Raw genomic sequence first — 17,683 nt, 5'->3', positions numbered from 1 at the left:
CCCACTGGCACGACCCTCTTAACTGCAGGGAGAAAAACCACAGCCATGGCACCTTCCTTAAGAGACACCCAGGCCTGAAACAATGACGGCATCAACACAGCTCCTCCCTTCTGCTGACTGCTGCTCTTCAGTGGGGCTTTTTCTGAGGAGTGAAAAAGAGGGAGGAAGAAAGGAGGAGTGTGTGTGTGTGTGAATAAAAAGTGAGAAATATATATATATATGTGCCTGTGTGTATATATATATACACACACACTCTTAAATGAGCACAGAGAGGCTCAGTGCCAGAGTGAGTTCCAATTTGCTTTACCAAGGAGCTCTCTGATGGATGCAGCAGCTCCCCTGCCTTTATGGGAACATGACATCTTTGCTGTCCAGCAATGGGCAGATTCCATTTGTTTGCTGATGGTAGTGATGCCAGTGGCTGCTACGTGGGATTAAACACTTGATTAACGCTGACAAATTCAGTGCTGGGGTCGAAGTTATCAGAGTTCAACGCACAAAATTTCAACATTTAATGCAAACATAAAACCCAAGCTTCTTCAAGAGCATGGAGTTAACTAGACTCAGAGTCTGGGCTTTTTAAAGACCTCACAATGAAATGACATAAAAATACGTAGCACTGATCTAACAGAGGCCATGACATCAAATCCTGAAGAATCAGAAAACCTCTGCTGAAGGGAGATAAAGGTTTTTTATGTTTTTTTTGGTTTAGAATTATGTCAGCTCCCTGCTAGAGTCCTCACATTTCTTCCAGCATGCAAGGAGATACCTTGGCAGGGGGAAGAGGAACACAGGAATTTCCCCTGGCTTTCAGCAGACATGGCTGCACACAAGCTTTGGCTCTCTTGATTTATTTTTTTTTTTTACCCCGTGACAAAAATCTTGTTGCCATCTATACAAGGGCTGGGCAGACAGGTCACATGAAATTGCACCAAGCTGCTTCCACATGTTATTTTTAGCCTTGTCTGTCATCTTAGAGAGCTGTGTGTCGGAGACAAGCATGCTGCAGAGGACAGAGGTAGCTCTTTAAATAAACTCTCCTGCAAAGAGGAGAACAGGCTGTAATTCTTGTACCAGGCAGCACCATTTTCTCTTTTCAGAAAAAAAAAAAAAAAAGAAGGTTGTGTGGGAAAAAAAAACACAGAACGGGGACTTAAGAGTCTTCTGGGGTCTGCATGGAGGCAAAGCTTGCACTGGGGCCAGAGGTGTGGAAGGTGTAAGGACTAACATGTAAGCAGGACACAGTCCCAGAGACAGGGCTGGCTGTCACATCCAACACCACTGGAAAAACAAGACCCCTTTCAGTGCCCAGGAAGGAGGGGAGTTCAAGGCTCTGACCTTCCCTTTGCTCCTGGGACAGCAGTTCCCAAGCTCCACTGCAGCAGAGTGCAGACAGCTTTTAGTTTTCCTTGGTGTAGCTGGAGGGTCTCCATTGCTGCAGCAGATTAGGGACCCCTGCATGGACAGGGAGCAAACTACTCAAATCGCCCCAAATTCTCAGGCTCTCGGTAGAAGCTTACTGCATTTTTGCAAGCCTCTTCATGCCCTGCTGAAGCCCAGAGTTTGTTTCTGAGAAACCTGCTCAGCCTATTATTCCCACAGCGTCTGCTCCAGGCACATCAGCCCCTCACAGCTGCTTCACAACTGCCCCGTGGCCACCCTACAACTACAACAGAAAGAAACAGTCCCACTCTCCCCCCCAAAAGCCTTGCTTGTAAACAGCAGTGACAGCAAAACCCACACCTAAACCAGGAGTATGTGGATTGGAAGATCTTTAGAGGATCACGCAGGAATGATTTTTGTTCAAAAAAAAGAAAAAAAAGGTCCAAAGGGGCACATATCCCTGAAAGAGACACCTGAAACAGAAAAAAACAACTATATCCCATAATCCAGGAGAGGCTGGCAGTAAGCTGGAGAGAGCCAAAACCCTTTGCAGTTACATATGTCAGGGAGCACCCAGAACAGCAAGAGCTACCTATATCTATTTATCTGGAGATTAGGGCTTCCTAAAGTATGAGATTTTAACCCTACACAATGCAAAGGGAGACAGTGTAATGCACTGAAGGAAACTGTGATGGTCAGCATAGAGAAACATCGAAATAAGCAGGTCAAATGCTAGAGAGGATCAGTGAAGAAGTGACTAATAGGAGATAAATCCTTTTGACATTTTACAGAGCTGCCTGTAAAAAAAAAAAAAAAAACATCTTCTGGAGAGGAATATGAAGCTTCTGTTACTAGAAATGCTAAAGGAAAGGAGATCACAAAAGCTGAAGTGCTGGGAAAAGTGTTTTGGTGTGGTCCTTACCCTCTCCTTGTAGTAGAAGGAGCTGATGGAGACCTGCTCCTTCTCGCTGCGCGTGGGGCTCCCGCTGTACAAGCGCAGGTTGCCCGGGGTCTCCGTGCGGATCTTCATGGGAGTGATGAGGCCGCTGTGGTACGCTGACAACGCTGACAGGGACCTGGAAAAAAGAGGGGAATACCCTTTCAGGGGCTTTCACCCACCAAAAGTCCTGCAGGTTCCCACTGACATCTCCACTAACCCAAGCTGCGGTTCCGGTGTCCTGGAAGGCGCCTGCGGAGGCACAGCGGTGTAAGGGCTGTCCGTGCCCAGGGCACAACCAACGCTAGAGGTCAGCAGATCCAGTGTAGGATCCGACACTCTCCTGCCTCCCTGCCCACTGCAGCACACATCCAACGCCACGCGGGGCACTCACCTGGGCGTGGGCTCCATCGGAGACACGGCGCGGTGCATGGTCATGGGTCTCGTGAAGTACACCAGGTACCCTGACGAGACAGGACACGGCGTGAAGATCATGCAGCGAGGAGCAGATTACTCCAGGGTTGAGCACAGGGAAACCTGGCCACCATTTCGGGTATCAGAGGCAAGGGGCTGGGCACCTATCCACTACCCCCAGCACTTTTAAACTAAAAGTAGACAACCCCATTTTCTCAACCCAAACTCCCTCCCTGAAGCACGTTCTGTTGAGATGTTTCTCTTAAAAGCACCATTTCAAGTGGCTTACAGCTGTTAGAGAAAAGAGAGGAAAATGAGCAAAGACATGCTCATGTTTTAACTCCTCACCAGAACCTGCCAAGCACTGATGCTCCAGAGGTAAGTGAGGTGATGTTTGGCAGTGGAGAGAAACCACTGCAGCTTGTACAACCCTCCTCGTCAACAGGAGAGCCCCAGCCACCTGAAGCCAACTCCAAACACGCTCTCACAAGCCTTACCCCGTTTGTTAGCACCTCAAGTGTTTTCAGCCACCCACTCTTGCAAGAGTTTCAGGACTTAGCAGGTTTCACTGAGCCTATTCAATGCAATACTATTCTGTTTTACTTTTGCCTGGGAATTGAGAGGCCTGTGTGGAAAGCAGCTTTCAAAACACGCTCAGACTGGGATGCAGTCAGGTCCAGAGGAAGCATGCATGCATCTGAAACAGCTCAGTGAAACTCAGCAGCTCTCACTCAGACCTTAACCTGATTTTTAATGATCTTTGCCCTGTAGGCTCTCCTGGAAACCTGGATGTGATTGCACCCCATTTCCCACTTGGGAGAAGTTTCCCAATGACCTTGGGAAAGCTATTTTGGACATCAGAAAGAATGTAGAATGAGAAAAGAGTGGTTAGTAGCAAGAATATGGTTTCATCAAGGGCTAAGTTCAACCCCAAACCACAGGAATTCCATGCAGACTGAGCACCAGAATACATCCAGCAACGTGGTGCTGGGAGGAGAGAACTAGGCAAGGAAAACAGCTATTCCCAGACTTCTGTGTAAGAGCTCTGCCAACGCCTCTGGCATGCCACAAGCCAGAGGGGCCATCTCTTCAGCTATCCCTGCATTTCCAAATCCTAAAATCCCACATGCAACACCAAACTGCAAACAGTTGCTACCTAGTCTCATCTACAAATTCACCACAACATCGCCACTGGAACACCATTTCTCACTCGCTGCACGGCAGTGACCAAAGCCTTGTTCACAGGGAAGTGTTCCCCAGGACACTGGAAGGAGCATTCCCCGGGGAGCTGCTGTAACACAGCAGCGATGGGGCTGACCTGCACCACAGAACCTGGCTCCAGAGGTCCGTGGGAATGGGATGTTTGAGTCCTGGTAGGAGCCGTAGGCGTTGGAGACGCGAGCGAAGGTGGGCAGGGGGGGTGTCACGGAGTTCGGCAAAGCGTAGGGATTGCTGGACGTGCTGTCCTCTTGGTTCTGGAACAGAAGTTACCCAGGGTCACACTCCTGCTGCCACAGGAAAGGGATCCAGCCAGAGAACCTGACATGGCACTGCCAACCAGCCTCACAGGAGGTGCCATCCCTCAAGCCAGAGCAGAGCAAGCTCAGAGCATGGTTACTGCTCCAGCTGCAAAGGCACTTGCCAACACATTTGCCTTTGAGGAAAGAGCTTCTCTGGCTGCTCATCCAGGTATTTTTCTCCCACCATAACCATGCTGAAATGCAGAGCTGAACTGGGGGAGAAACAGTGGGAAAGTGTACAGAAAATCTGACCTTCACACTCTGGATGACCCTCAAGACAGCAAGCTGAGCTAAACCTGATACCTCAGTGATGCAAGCGAGACAAAACCTCCATAAATGGGAATACCACACAACTGTGGGGCATCAAATGCAGGTTGGAGCCTTCAAGCGAGGAAGGCAGGTGATGTGAAATACTGGGGGACCTCAAACCTATCCATAGGAATTTTAGCAGAAATCTTGCATTTATTTGGACAAAGAATATTACAACTTAGGTCTAAGGAATTCTTTAAAGGCAGTGGTGCCTGGCTTGAGTCATCAGATTTCCATACAGTTCCCACTCTTACAATATTACTGCTGAAACCAAACAGAATTAAGATTTTCCACATTAAAAAAAAAAAAAAAGCTCTTTATTTGTGAAGAATAAACAAAACCTCTCAGAAGAGAAACCTGAGGAGACTCTCCAATTTTTTGCTGAATGCTAAAAACACCCACCCCGGTGCACTTCACCCACACACAGACCTAATACCTGACACTGGGATGCTGAGTAGGTATCACAGATCTCTCAGCTAAGAGCAGAGTGTGACTTGGATTTATCTGCAGTATCATCCCCACAAAACCTCAGCACAAAGCTTCAGAAAAAAACCCCAGATTTTCACAGTTTGGGGTTTTTTTTTAAGGGAAGAAAACAAAAACCCTAGAATAGGACTAGCAGGATCTTAACTGAGAAGGTAAAGACATCTGCCACTGCCTTTCAGACACGGATGAATCCGTCAACTCCCTGATGCCTCTTATCTTCTCCCACAGATGATAACCATGCCCTGGCACTCAGAGAGATATATTCTGAGTTGGGAAGCTACCATGCACCACTGTCCAAGGCCCAGTCACTCCCCCCAACCTGAATATCAGAGTTCCCCAAAGCAGCAAACCTTCAGGGCCTCATTTGTGGAAACAAAACACATCTAATCATCCACCCAGTTCTGCTCAACGCGAACCAGAAGCGCTCACACAGATGTAATGGCCACTCACAGGGGTCTATTTACACATCTAATGAGGCCAGGCTCTCACTGCAGAGTCAGAAGTGTGGGACATGGGAGAAGACAACAAACTAGGGCAGAGAGCCCACGCAGCTCATACCACGACAGACTCCAGCCAGGAGACCAGCTGACGCAGGCAGGGCTCCAGGCAGCTCTGGTTCCGCTTCACCTTCTGCAGGGAAGTGTCTTTCAGTATCTGGAATACACACAAGATTGCAGCTCGAATCACGGTTACATCCACACTTTGCTCACATCCTTTCTGTCTGCAGAGCAGCTAAGATGCCAGGATCCAGAGAGGCCCAAGACACCCCCTAAGTGGAGCCACTGGCGTGCTGTCTGCTCTGAGGGATGGCTGTGAGCTGTGATCACAGCACCGAGTTTCATGCAGATGCAGCACACTCTGAGCCAGGACTTAGGCTTCGACACTACTGTGACCCATATTTTTCATACCAGTTGGGGGCAAACTGGGACAAATTTTTTTCAAGAAGGAACCCAAACTGATCCATCAGCTTGCTGATGGGGAAGGGATTTCATTAGCAATAGATTTGCTACACCACACAATCAAACACCAGGTCTGGAATTAACAGGACCTGTGTAAAGAAAGTCCCCTCATTTTTCAAATAGTTGGTGGAGGAGAGCAGGAAGCAACAACCCAGCTCAAACACAGCATCATTCTGGAGCTGGATCCTTAGCTGGTCATTTTGTCTATTAGGGGGCTGAGGGCAACTGCATGAGGAGAAGGATGTTGGGGATCCTCAGGAAATACATGGGAACACAGCAGCAATGAAGAACATGTGTTTGAAGAGGACCAGCAGAGAAAGGCAAATACTCATGTGCAAAAAGAAACCTCACCCTGCAGGCTCCACAATCCGTCAGTTCAGTGTGACCTGTGGAACGTCTTCAGCAAGATCAGATGTTTTGTGTCAGTAAAATCTAGACATCGAGCATGCAGCATTTTGTGTTTTTATAAAGACAGCGTACACTCCACACACACCTTCAGCAGCTTTGCCTTCATGGAGGCCGTGATCGAGGTCGGGTTGATGAACTGGAAGGACGGTGCAGCATTATTGGGATACTGGACAGGGAACATCACCAGCATCCTGACCCTGTGGTTGCCGCAGTGCACGGACACCGTACAGCTGCGACTCACCGCGTCCATCTGTGAGGAAAAGCAACTGCTCAGAGTCACATCCCCAAGGACTGTTAAAGTGGCTTAAATTCACGCTGAGGGACTGATTCCTCTGCACACACAGTCAAGCTGTTCTCAAGGGCAGGGAAACACAGTTACAGCAAAAACCCCCAAGCAGATGGGCACAGACTCGGCTTGCACCACACACTGACAATCCAGCATCCCAGCACCCGGAGAATCTGCCAGCCCAGGCAGCACCAGGAATCAGGCTCTGCTCCCAACAGCCTCTGCACTGCAGCCCACCTCCCCTGGCCATGGAGAGCTCCAGGCCCAGGGCAGCAGTAACAGGCACCATCCAAGATTCTGTGCCACTGTCTCAGAAAACTCCATCAGGATCATGCCATGAGCTGTGAAACCACAGGGGTAAGGAAAGGAGACAGGCAGTGGCCTCCCAGTGCTGCACCTCCTGCCACATTCCACTCACAGCGGAGGGTTTGCAGCACAAAGGAGATGCCAAAACTGAGGGAGAGAGTGCAGGATAGGGAAGGTTCAGCAGATGGGGTTCAGAAACAGCTGAAATGAGACCAACTGCATGGAACACATCACTTCCCTCTCTGCAGTCAAGGCAGAGGGGAAAACACCACACAGCCTTCTCAAGATCAGCCAGTGCACTCACTGTGCTGAAACGCTTCCCTCACTCCCAGTGTCTGGGATTATCCTCTTTCTTGCTACCCCTGGCCAAGAGGATCTCTACAGCTTAAAATAAAACTTGTTTACAGACAGCAGTCCCTGCAGCAAAGGTTCCCCTCTAAAGGCTCCGATGAACCAGCCTGCCCACATCCCCTCCTAAGAAGCCAGCAAAAGGAAACTCTCTACCTCCACATTGACATTTCGGATCTGCACATTGATCAGTGAAAACTCCTGCTGCAGTGTTTGAGGCAGCCCCAGCTGGTCTGTTTTCTTTCCCACCAGAGGGTCGTTCAGGAAATCTTCTTTTAAGGCTGATGGGAAAGAAGGAAAAAGGTTGAGCCAAGCCATAACAGACAGACTTTGGGTGTGCAGTGTCAGCAGGCAGCCAAGACAGCAGGTTTTCCTCTACCCTTCTGACACAAGGAGGTAGGAGTTTTACCTCCCTGTGAGCTGGAGGGTCTCAGCTGCAGTTTACAGGCAGGCTTCTGACCCCTCTCTTCAAAAGAACAAGCCTGTCTGCATACAGGTTTCCTGGGAAGGTTGCAGAAGTTGCCTGTACTCTGTGCAGCCCTAAACAGTCCTTCTCACTTGAGATCCCTTCTCCTCCCTACACAGTGCTGCCAGAGTCACAATCAGCTGAGCTGGAGCTCCTCAGTTCAGTGGGAAAGAACTGCAGCCAAAGCAGTCTCCAGGAGGAGCTCTGGTCTTTGGGACTAACTCCCCCCCCTCCCACCACTCTCAGCTTTCAGGGAAAGCTTCCAAAGTATAACAATGCTTTGGGAGAGAGCAGAGAGTATTTCTGCTCCTAATAGAGGCTTAATTCATTTGCAGCAGCCGTTTGCATTTAATGTTGCAAAGCACTCCAGTGCTTTAACAGTCTTTCAAGACTCATCAGAATGCTGGGTCTAGCTCTGCAGTTCCAACAGTTTTCAGGAGGACAATAGTCCCTGAAGGCCAGAATACATTTAAACAGCCAGGCAAGCACTGCAGGACACGAGGAATTATGGTTAAGATAAACTTCACTGAGATTTTGAAGAATCAGTCTCTGCCTGTGGTTGTGGACGGCTTTTGCCTCGTTTTTTGCTATGCACCCCCGTCAGGGCAGGGACAGCTCCTTCTGAGGGTGTTTCACTGTGGCATCACTTCTTAAGGCCAAATACATTTCTTGATGATGGTTCCAAAGACAGAAGGGAAGTCCTGATTTTTTTCAGATGCCATTCTCACCCTTAAAATATCACATTGCATGGACTACTCCTAGCAAAAAAAAAAAAAATCACAAGAAATGCAAAAAGTTGACCTTTTACAGGCATTTTTCTAAAAGTTACTGATTTTGCTGCTGGGACAAATATCTGGTATTACTGCTGCCCAGTGGGTTACTGAATTTGGATAGGTAGGATGCTTAGCCACTCATTCCAGTTTGCAATTTTATTACAGTGCTTAGACATACTTCAGAAAAGGAAGCTGAAAAGGAGATTAAAGGAAGATCAGTGGCTCTCAGGGAAGATAATTATTTCTAGCTCGAGACAGCACGCAGCTTACTGAAAAGCCATCTCTGAGGTTCCCAGTATGTGCAGCACCCTCCCTTTGTCTTCTCCTCCCATTCCCTTCCAATTAGTTTCTAATCCCCCAAAGCCACGTATTTGTACAGATTCCTAAAGCTCCTCTATAAGCAGCAGCAGCAGCAAGGAGAGCTGCACTCTGTTGGGGGCTCTGATTTACCTGCAGAGCTCTGCTGCCTTCAAAGATCCCCCAAAGTGCTCTGCTAATGTAACATGGAGGCTTTGTCTGCAGCTGAAGTGCAGCCACCTCCAGGGCGAAACATCAACAGTCCACAATAGCTTTTAGGCTAGAAAGCACTGAAATTCCTACCAAGGGATTTGCTTGTGCATTAATCCTGCAGCCATGGTATTTGCAGCAAAATCTACCCTGCTACAGAAGAGCCATAGTCATTCCCTTTGGCCACAAGGAAAACCCTGCCAGTCTGAACCAAAACCAGACCCACGCAGGGTCTCATCAGGGGCAGTGGGCTCATCTCTCAGCCTAAACTCATCTACCCTCCTAAGAGCCAGAACTTACCTTATTGCCTCACTGATTGCCTTGTTTTTGGCAACAAGCCACAACTATAACCTAAAGCGAACGCAATGAAGTGATAATCAGAAGGAATTAAATGACAAAGGGAAGAGCTTTGTTTTACAGGTGGAATCACTGTGTTAGAAGACAAAAAACTTGGGAGGACCATCCTGAGGAACCTCTAGTCTTTTTCTGCCTCCCTAATGGGGAATCCATTAACCTTTGAAACACCAGGCTGTGCTTTGCCTACAAGGTTTTCTTCTTCCCAAGACAAAGACACTGATGTTTGAGGCTCCACAAGACGTCACTTCTCTCACCTTCCTCATCCCCATGTCCAGAGTTATGCTGGGGCTCTGCATCCTGGGGGTGAAGGGTCTTGTCCGGCTCTGGCAGGTGAGAAATCCCATCAATCAGGTCCTCAACTCCATCCAGGATGTCATTGGCACAGAGCTGAAAAGAACAAACACACCACCCACATGCTGCACAACAGAATGCAAGCTGGGGAAGGAGCCACCACTGACCAGCTCATTGCTCCAGACAGATGGGTTTGCAAGGGAGGTCTGTCCACACAACAGGCATGACTGAGACCTCAGCAGTTTCTGTGATGAAGACAAGTGATCTTCCACTTTCCAGCACCCTCAGCTCTGTCACCTCAGACAGCCTGGCCAAATCTCCTGCTCGCTTACAAAGCCACTTAATTGACAGGGCCAGTCTAAGGGGTTTTACTTTAATCAAAACTAAAGCTGATATGACTGTAATTCCTTGAAATAATTTGTCAAAATTTGTTTAATTTTTTTTTTTTTAGATCCAATGTAACAGTAGCATACTTTCTGTGCTTGATATTTACACTCCAGTAGGATCTGGAGACCCAGGTACATACTAGGGGCCCTAGTGTTCTAGGTTCTCTATCAAAATGGGACCATACATCCCTCTATTTTAAGTTCAGCACAGGAAAACAGGGAAGATGAAGAGAAGAAACAGAGGGAAGAAAAAGGATAATGGTGTGATGTAGCAAATTGCAGCACTGGCCACCAGCAACATGCCATCATGGGCGTAGTTTGATCCAGACAAAGACAAGGACAAAAGAGTGGGAGCCAGCAGAGGAGAAGTAAAGGCTCTGACAAGAATGAACAACTGATTTAAAGACAGGAAAGAAATCAAATGTTCACAAATATATCAGGTAGGAGAAAAGGGTCATTTTTCATAAAGTTTGTTACAGACCTGCAGGACTCCTGCAGGATCTGTGCTGGGACACATGCTTCTCAACATATTCATTAAAAACCTGGAATAGGAGGTGAATAGCGACATGACCAGGTTTGCTGATGCCACCAAGTTTTTCAGGGCAGCAACAAGTGTGGCAGACGGCAAACAATCACAGAAGGACTTCACAGGAGTAACTGTGTTAAAATGCAGGGTGAACTTTGGTTCAGGTAAATATAAAGCAATGCAAAATGGGAAAAAATGGGAAAAAAAATTGGCAAGTTCAAGCTGACTGAGGGAACAAGATGCACAGGCCAGACTAAGCTGATGTTTTCATGGAATTATGTCCAACAGTTCAAAAACCAAAGTGAGTACTGAGAATTCTGTGGAAAGAACAAAGGTCAGATCCCCATCCCAGAAAGTACATGGTAGAACTGAAAAAAAAGGGCCATGACAGGTAAAAGGACAATCGAAGTTCTAGTACAAAGGATGAAGTAAATCAGGACCCTCTGACTTGAAAAGGGAGGCAGCTGAGGAGGGATATGATGGAGGTCTACAGAATCATCACTAGCAGAGATGGCTCATTTCACCTTCAATGCAATGAAATTAGCAGGTTACAAAATAAATAAATGGAAGCGCTGGTTTTCCACACAAGATGCAGAAAAGCCATAAAACTCCTTGTTGATGGGATGTTGAGGGTGACAAAAATTTACACAGGTCCAAGAAAAGACAGAAAAGTCTACGGAAGTAAAACTCATCAAGCTCTGTCAGGTCCAGACTAAATGAGCCTCTAAGCTGCAAAGTGCAGGAGGCTGGCAGGGCATTTGAGTGAAACATCACTCCATGCCCACCCATCCCCTTCCAAGATGATGTGACAAGGCCATATGGGCCACTGTGGCCATATGAACCTCTGGTCTGACCCAGCACAGTTGTTCCAGTAACTGCATCAGCAACCTCTCACTGCTGCACAGAGCAGAGCCCCAGGACTCACAGCACCTGCCTCGGGCTTAGAGGCAAAGGAAACAAGGGGAGGAAGTAGAGGGCACAGTCCCTACATTTACCTAATACCTAAAGGGCCAAGAAATAATCCTACAGTCCTGCAGCCATGGAGGTGGCATCTTCAGAGGCACTGGGGGCCTCGAAGAAATCGACCTTCACCCTCCCCAGACAACTTCTACGCTTATTGTTGGGCAACAAAGCAGCCTTGCACTTCCACAGAAGCTTTTGAGGCCCAGGCTCAGAGAAGCCCCATCACAGCTCTCCTTGGGGATGTTCTGGGGCTGGAGCTGAAGAGGAGAGTGAAGCAGCAGCTGGCTGCTGTGTCTGCAGCTCTAGGATGTCAGAGGAGTGACTGCGAGTGTGAGGAAAGGGAGGTGAACCCAGCCTGTGAGAAAGCTGCCTGCTGTTCCAGAAGAGGAAGTGTCCACGTACCCTCTGCAGCTGGGAGTCAATCCGCCACATCCGCAGGGTCTGATCGCGGGACCACGTCACCAGCTGGTAGTCTTTGGAACCTAAACAGGACAGAAACCACTGGAGACCCCACTGGAAAACAGAGATTGCCTCAGCCCTGTGTTCAACATAAACAGATTCCAACGAGCCAGCAGGGACATCCAATGGGTAAGGCACAAACCATTTCTGCTTTGAATTGGCCTTTGTGCTCCCCTGCACCACAGCTACCACATCCCTAAAGAGGCTGCAGTTTACAGGCCAAAAGTACAAAATAAGTCTAATGAGTGTGACACAAGTTTTCCAACTAGGAACGGACAAGATCTACAACCATATTTATTGAATTAGAAAAATCATAATGTCATAAATGTTTCTCAACTGTAACTGTAAAGTTAAAATATCTTTTAGCTCATCAAATCTGCTTCCAGATGCAGATGTTTTAAAACAGTTCTAAGCTAAGAGAAGCCGGCTCTGCCCTCCATTTTTCTCCTGAAAGAGCTGGGTGTTGCCAAGACAAGCTCAAGTTGTAAGGAAATAGATCTAGCCACATACTATCTATCAGCAGACAGAGGTACACAGACTTATTTATGTCCATGTTTAGGTCTTGTGATGCAGTTTTAAGTTTCCCTTGTCAAACAGCTGCTACGCTTAAAGAATTTGCTGCTGCACAGCTGCTTGCTACACCCCTCTGCTGAGGCACAGGGGGTGTCTAAATACAGCACAAGAGACTCTGTGGAAGGAAACCTGTGCTATTCTGGTTGTCTCCACACTGAAGCAGACTTGGAATGCTTGTGTGATTGATTTACGTTGCTTGAGACGAGCGTGATGTCCAGCCTTGGGTACATATCCATTAACTTAGCTGAGACAACCAACTGTGGCTCGAGCCTGCTTGAATTCTCACCCACAAACCGCCTTCGCCTGTGCTGCCTCCTAACATGGTTGTCTATTGCTCCCCTCTTTTTGAAAGAGGAAAAGCAAGTTATTGAGAAGGTGGTGAGAACTGAGTGGCCCCAGCAGCTGGTGGCAGAGGGCTGGACCAGCACTTTCACACAGCACTGCAAAGCTGCGGCACAAGCGACTCCAAAGCCAAGTGTGCACGTTCTGTCGATGGCAGCTGAGGTGCTGGAAACAAAGCTGTACTCTGTGTGGTTATCCAGCCTCTGGCATGGAATCTCCCATACTTAGCTGCTGGAAAATTCAGTCAGGACTGAACTCCAACAGCAGCCTCTCTGTCCCTGCCCTGCCTTGGCCAGCACACACATAAGGTGGGTTTGCTGGGTCTGTGGTCTGGGCTGTGCTGGAGGCTGCTGATCCAGGCCACGATGTCAGGGGTTAACTGGTTAGCCTGCAGCTTGGAGCAGGCTGCCTGCACTCGTGCACCCATCTAATAGTTTGCACAATTTATTCTGAAAGATTCATTTAAAAATAGACTCACAGGAGAGTGGAGGCAATAAGAGTCACCGCTGACCCACTCAGCATTTGGTAGATTTGCTCTGTTAGCATGGGAACAAGCAATGCTTTTGTGGGCACTGCCGTAAAACCAGGACAGAACAGCTGTACCTTCAGTGGGGGTGGAGCAGGAACATGCCAAGGAAAGGCAAGAACTAAACAGCGACAGCACTGCAGCCAGGTCTCCACACCCCTGGATAGCTGACAGCCACCAGGCAGGGAAGAGAGCACACCCAGCCCTGAACTCACCTTCTTTCTGCTTCCTCCACTGGAACTCCAGCACCACATCATCATGGCCCACAAAAGTGTGGACAGGCGTGTTCAGGTCAAAGACATTCCACAGGAGGAGACTGTTCTCCCGACGGAGCTGGGGGACCATCACTGTCACCAGCCCATTGCTGAAAGGCTTGAGAGAGAAACACCCTTCCAGTTACCCCTTGGACAGTTATGCTCCCATGATGCTGTTATCATACTCTAATTTTCCCCTTTTCCCACCAACGTGAATGAGATCAGCACAAAAACAGAACCAGGCCAAAATCTGGGCAGGTCCAAGGCAAATGCTGTGCAAAAACTTTTCTTTCAAGGGATAAGATGTAAATCCACTGAAATACTCCATGCAGCTCACTTAAGATGAATAATTTTTTCCCTGCTGCTTCCTCACTTTTCAGCTGGGAGGCTGGAGGGATTTCACCACTGACTCTTCCCAGGGGATCCTTACTGCAATCTGCCTGCGGCTGCAAGAACTGCTACCTGGGGACTGAGCCCCAGCAGCTCCTCAGGGTCACAGTGCTCACAGGAACCAGAGGAACCCAGTCCTACAGCCCTCACTGTGGGGATGGGGAAGGGAAGGAGGATCAGAAATTCAGGGCACAGCACTGGCTTCGGGTTGCACTCAGATGTCTGGGAAAGAGAACAGCTACGACTGACGTTAAGAGCCTTAGCTTCACATGGCTGGGTGTTTGCTCTCTCCTTCTCCCAAGCTCCCCCCCATTGTGGATGACGCTTTTCTAGGCCTTTTGAGCACCAAGAGGGATTTTTAAAATCAACTTAAAAGTGTCCAGCAGTAGAAGTGGTGAGAAACCCTTCAGCAGTTCTTTATTTAGTGTCCCTTTGTGCATTTCTCTCAGAGCACAAGTGGAGCTGGTGGGAGGTTCTCAACTCACCGTGTATCTTGCCTTCCAGACAGGAACCTGGCAGGGAAGGATATTGAGGTATTTCCGAGGCTGACGGTAATCCCAGAACTTAAAACCACCAAAAAAAAACAAAAACAAAAACAAAAAAAAAAACACAAGAGAAAGGCAAGCAAAGGCAGGAGTCAGCTGGCTGTACTTTCAGGCTGTAGTTTTCCATGTGGCTTGCAGATAGAACGGACCAAAAAGCATGCCAGGGTGCCCACAGCATCATTAGTAATCCCATTCATTAACAGCAGAGATGGCCCCGAAGGACAAATACCAAGCTATCAACATCTGGCAGCATCCCTTAGACAACGAGTGACTTGGGGTCATATTCACAGTGATCACAGCTTGAGTAATTAGAGCAGGGACAGGCAGCCTGCTTGGGCTTTCAGAGCTACAAGGTACCCTGCAGGCTCCCGGCCAATGTGCCAGTCCAGGCTGGAGGCAGGCCCACCCTGCTGTTCCTGCTAATTTTCTAATGAAGAATGTAACCTTTTGCTTTGCTAGAATACACATCACCTCAGAGCTCAGCTCAGTGTGAATGAACTCCACTTGGCTGACACACAAAGCCCACTCTTTCCCCCCCAGTAAAAGGCACTGCACAGCAGTGGTTGCAGGCAGTCTCTTATTGATAATCCTGTTCAACATGACTTTGGAAACCCCAGGGGTTGAAGTATGTCCCCCCCTAAGCTGCTGTGATCAGCTTGAGCCTGGCAACACTGCATTTCAGGGAGAAGGCTCTTCTGGCACGTGTGGTCAGCTCCATTCTGGCAAGCAACAGGCAGAGAGATGGTTGTTTTCAGCTCCCTCACTGCCCCAGTCACCACAGATACATGGCAAACATGTGCACCCATCCTTCAGTGACCTCTCTGCCTGTTCTGGAAGTGCAGTCCTGGCTCAACACACACAGATGCACAGAAACCAAACGATAAGGATGCAGATCTCACCAATAGAAGCACACCCCAAGAGTTCACCAGCAGCAGAAGGGCATCAGCTCCACCCTCCTCTCACCTCCCCAGCAGAAACCCCAGAAGCAGCACTTACCCTGACAGAGTTGTCCTGGCTGGAAGTGGCCAATGTGTACTCATTGTCAGGATGCCAGTCCAGACCATGGATTTTGGAGAGATGAGCTGCCAAATACTCCACTGCAGTGCTGGGTTTCTGCAAGGAGAAACATTTTTCTTCTCAGCACAGGACTTCTGAAACGTGGTCTAGTTCTCTGGCATAGGAAGAGACACTTAACAAGGGAAAGAGAGGTAGAAAAACCTCCTGCCTGGGGAATGACAAACAGCTCAGCAAAAGTTGCTGAAGAAAAGCTGTGGCAAGTTCCAGTCACCAAATGCAGCCCAAATGATACTTTATCCTCAGTGAAACAGTTAACTACTATGAGATCAAAACGAAAACGTTAATGGGCACCATTTCTGGAAAAGGAGGCTATCTACACACTCTCTTCAGGTTTGTGGCCTCCCAATTCTCTACAGTTTAAACTCACCCACAAGAGAGATTTGGGATAAAGCAGCATGTTTTCTCAGTATTTACCTGTGACCAGAGGGATGCCTGCATCAGGTAGGTGGGAATATGCACAGACTGTTTAAAAACCCCTCAGCTTACCCTTTTGTCCCATATTCGGACATCCCCATCGTGGCTGGTTGCTAAACAGTTGGCATTCTTCTTGTTCCATTTCACCTGGGAGGCTCCAGCTGCAGCACAAACAGCACAGGTCAAAATAAATTAAATGCAATTAAAAAGAAAATGGCCCAGCAGACCCGGGCCTGGAGCTGCTCTTAGCCCAGGAAAGGCAGCTCAGAAGAGGGATAGCCCAGAAGCCAGCACGAAGGATGGCATGAAAATTCCCAACTCCTGATTCCTCAGTGCAGCGTTTGTGTCCTCAGGACAGCAAAGCAAGACTGTGCCAGTTGCCTGCCTAGAGATCTTCATCACAAGTTCTCGCCACTTGTTGCACTCCATTAAAATAATCACGTCCATTAGCTCAGATGGAACAATTTCCTCCAGACAAGAACTGCAGCACCTCCCTCCCAAACCACCTCTCTTTTCAGTCAAGTTACTTCCAGGTGCTTAAGGCCAGATTTGTCTCCCAAAAACCCTTGTCTGCTGCTAAACAGGCAACCAGCACCATTGCTCTATGATTAAAATACAGGTGTAGGAGAAGGCTGCAGTGCAGGTGGACCTTGGGTCTTGCCAGATGGAGGGGGACTCACTGGTTAGACCAGAAAGTCCAGCTGTCAAAACACACCACAGAAGTCAAAGACACTATAAAGAAGCTGGATGATGGTCCAGATATGATTATATGTGATATCCTGAGAGACTCAGTCAAACCAGAAGATGGGTGATTATTTCTCACAAGAGAAAAAGCACAGCTTCAGTTAATGTGGATTGTTCAGGTATTTCAAGAGAAATGCATGTTCTGTTCATCCTTATTCTGCCAGTATTTTCAAAACCTTTTAAACTCTCAGAGAGGTGAGATCCATGAGAAGGCAAAATAGACCTTGGCCTGCTGTTATTCCCCACCTCCACTGCCCACCTCCTGCTGCACGGTGAGCAGATTCATCCTGACAACCCGGCAAAAAGCTAGTCCAGGGGATAAAAAGCTGCAAATAGACTGCCAGCTGATTGATTTGATCCACTCACTGAAGGGTACACAAACGTCTGGACCAGCACTACACAGCATGGGGTGCAGGAGGAAGGAAGGACTGAAGGAAGCAAGCAAGCTTTGTGGGGAGCTGGCTGCTGGCCTGCCTCAGCCATGAAACCTCACCCCAGAGCCCAGAGCTGCTGCTCTGACTCAGTAAGGCTTTGGCATTTCTGTGCCACAGAGGTTTGCTGGCTGGGAGGGGAGTGCAGATGTGCAGCCTGAGATCTAAGCAGCAGAGCATGAGAGATGCACATTGTGAGGACTGTCCGACACTGGGACAGTGAGCAGGATGTTTTGCTCGTCATCCGTGCCCGGTCCAGGCCCGCAGCAGGCGAGGACTGACACACAGCACCTGCCAGGGAGG

General features: G+C 48.4%; 1 protein-coding gene across 2 annotated transcripts in view; it reads right to left on the bottom strand.

The window, feature by feature from the left end:
* WDR59 (WD repeat domain 59) overlaps positions 1-17,683 on the bottom strand; it is a 45,310-nt gene that overhangs the window by 15,599 nt on the left and 12,028 nt on the right. For both annotated transcript variants that reach the window (XM_027895684.1, XM_027895685.1), the window contains exons 7-18: positions 16,278-16,366; positions 15,711-15,827; positions 14,655-14,732; positions 13,741-13,897; positions 12,028-12,107; positions 9,714-9,846; positions 7,513-7,637; positions 6,502-6,666; positions 5,608-5,703; positions 4,053-4,209; positions 2,715-2,784; positions 2,306-2,459 (exon numbers count right to left, since the gene is read on the bottom strand). In XM_027895684.1, the coding sequence (XP_027751485.1) occupies positions 2,306-2,459; positions 2,715-2,784; positions 4,053-4,209; positions 5,608-5,703; positions 6,502-6,666; positions 7,513-7,637; positions 9,714-9,846; positions 12,028-12,107; positions 13,741-13,897; positions 14,655-14,732; positions 15,711-15,827; positions 16,278-16,366 (1,421 nt within the window). The remainder of the gene's footprint in view (positions 1-2,305; positions 2,460-2,714; positions 2,785-4,052; positions 4,210-5,607; positions 5,704-6,501; positions 6,667-7,512; positions 7,638-9,713; positions 9,847-12,027; positions 12,108-13,740; positions 13,898-14,654; positions 14,733-15,710; positions 15,828-16,277; positions 16,367-17,683) is intronic.

Source organism: Empidonax traillii, unplaced genomic scaffold, assembly GCF_003031625.1.
Source record: "Empidonax traillii isolate 1590-97213 ecotype Southwest subspecies unplaced genomic scaffold, ASM303162v1 scaffold465:size698125, whole genome shotgun sequence".
Taxonomy (NCBI): domain Eukaryota; kingdom Metazoa; phylum Chordata; class Aves; order Passeriformes; family Tyrannidae; genus Empidonax; species Empidonax traillii.
The sequence above is the reverse complement of the archived record's forward strand: the minus strand, read 5'-3'. Positions and strand labels throughout refer to the sequence as shown.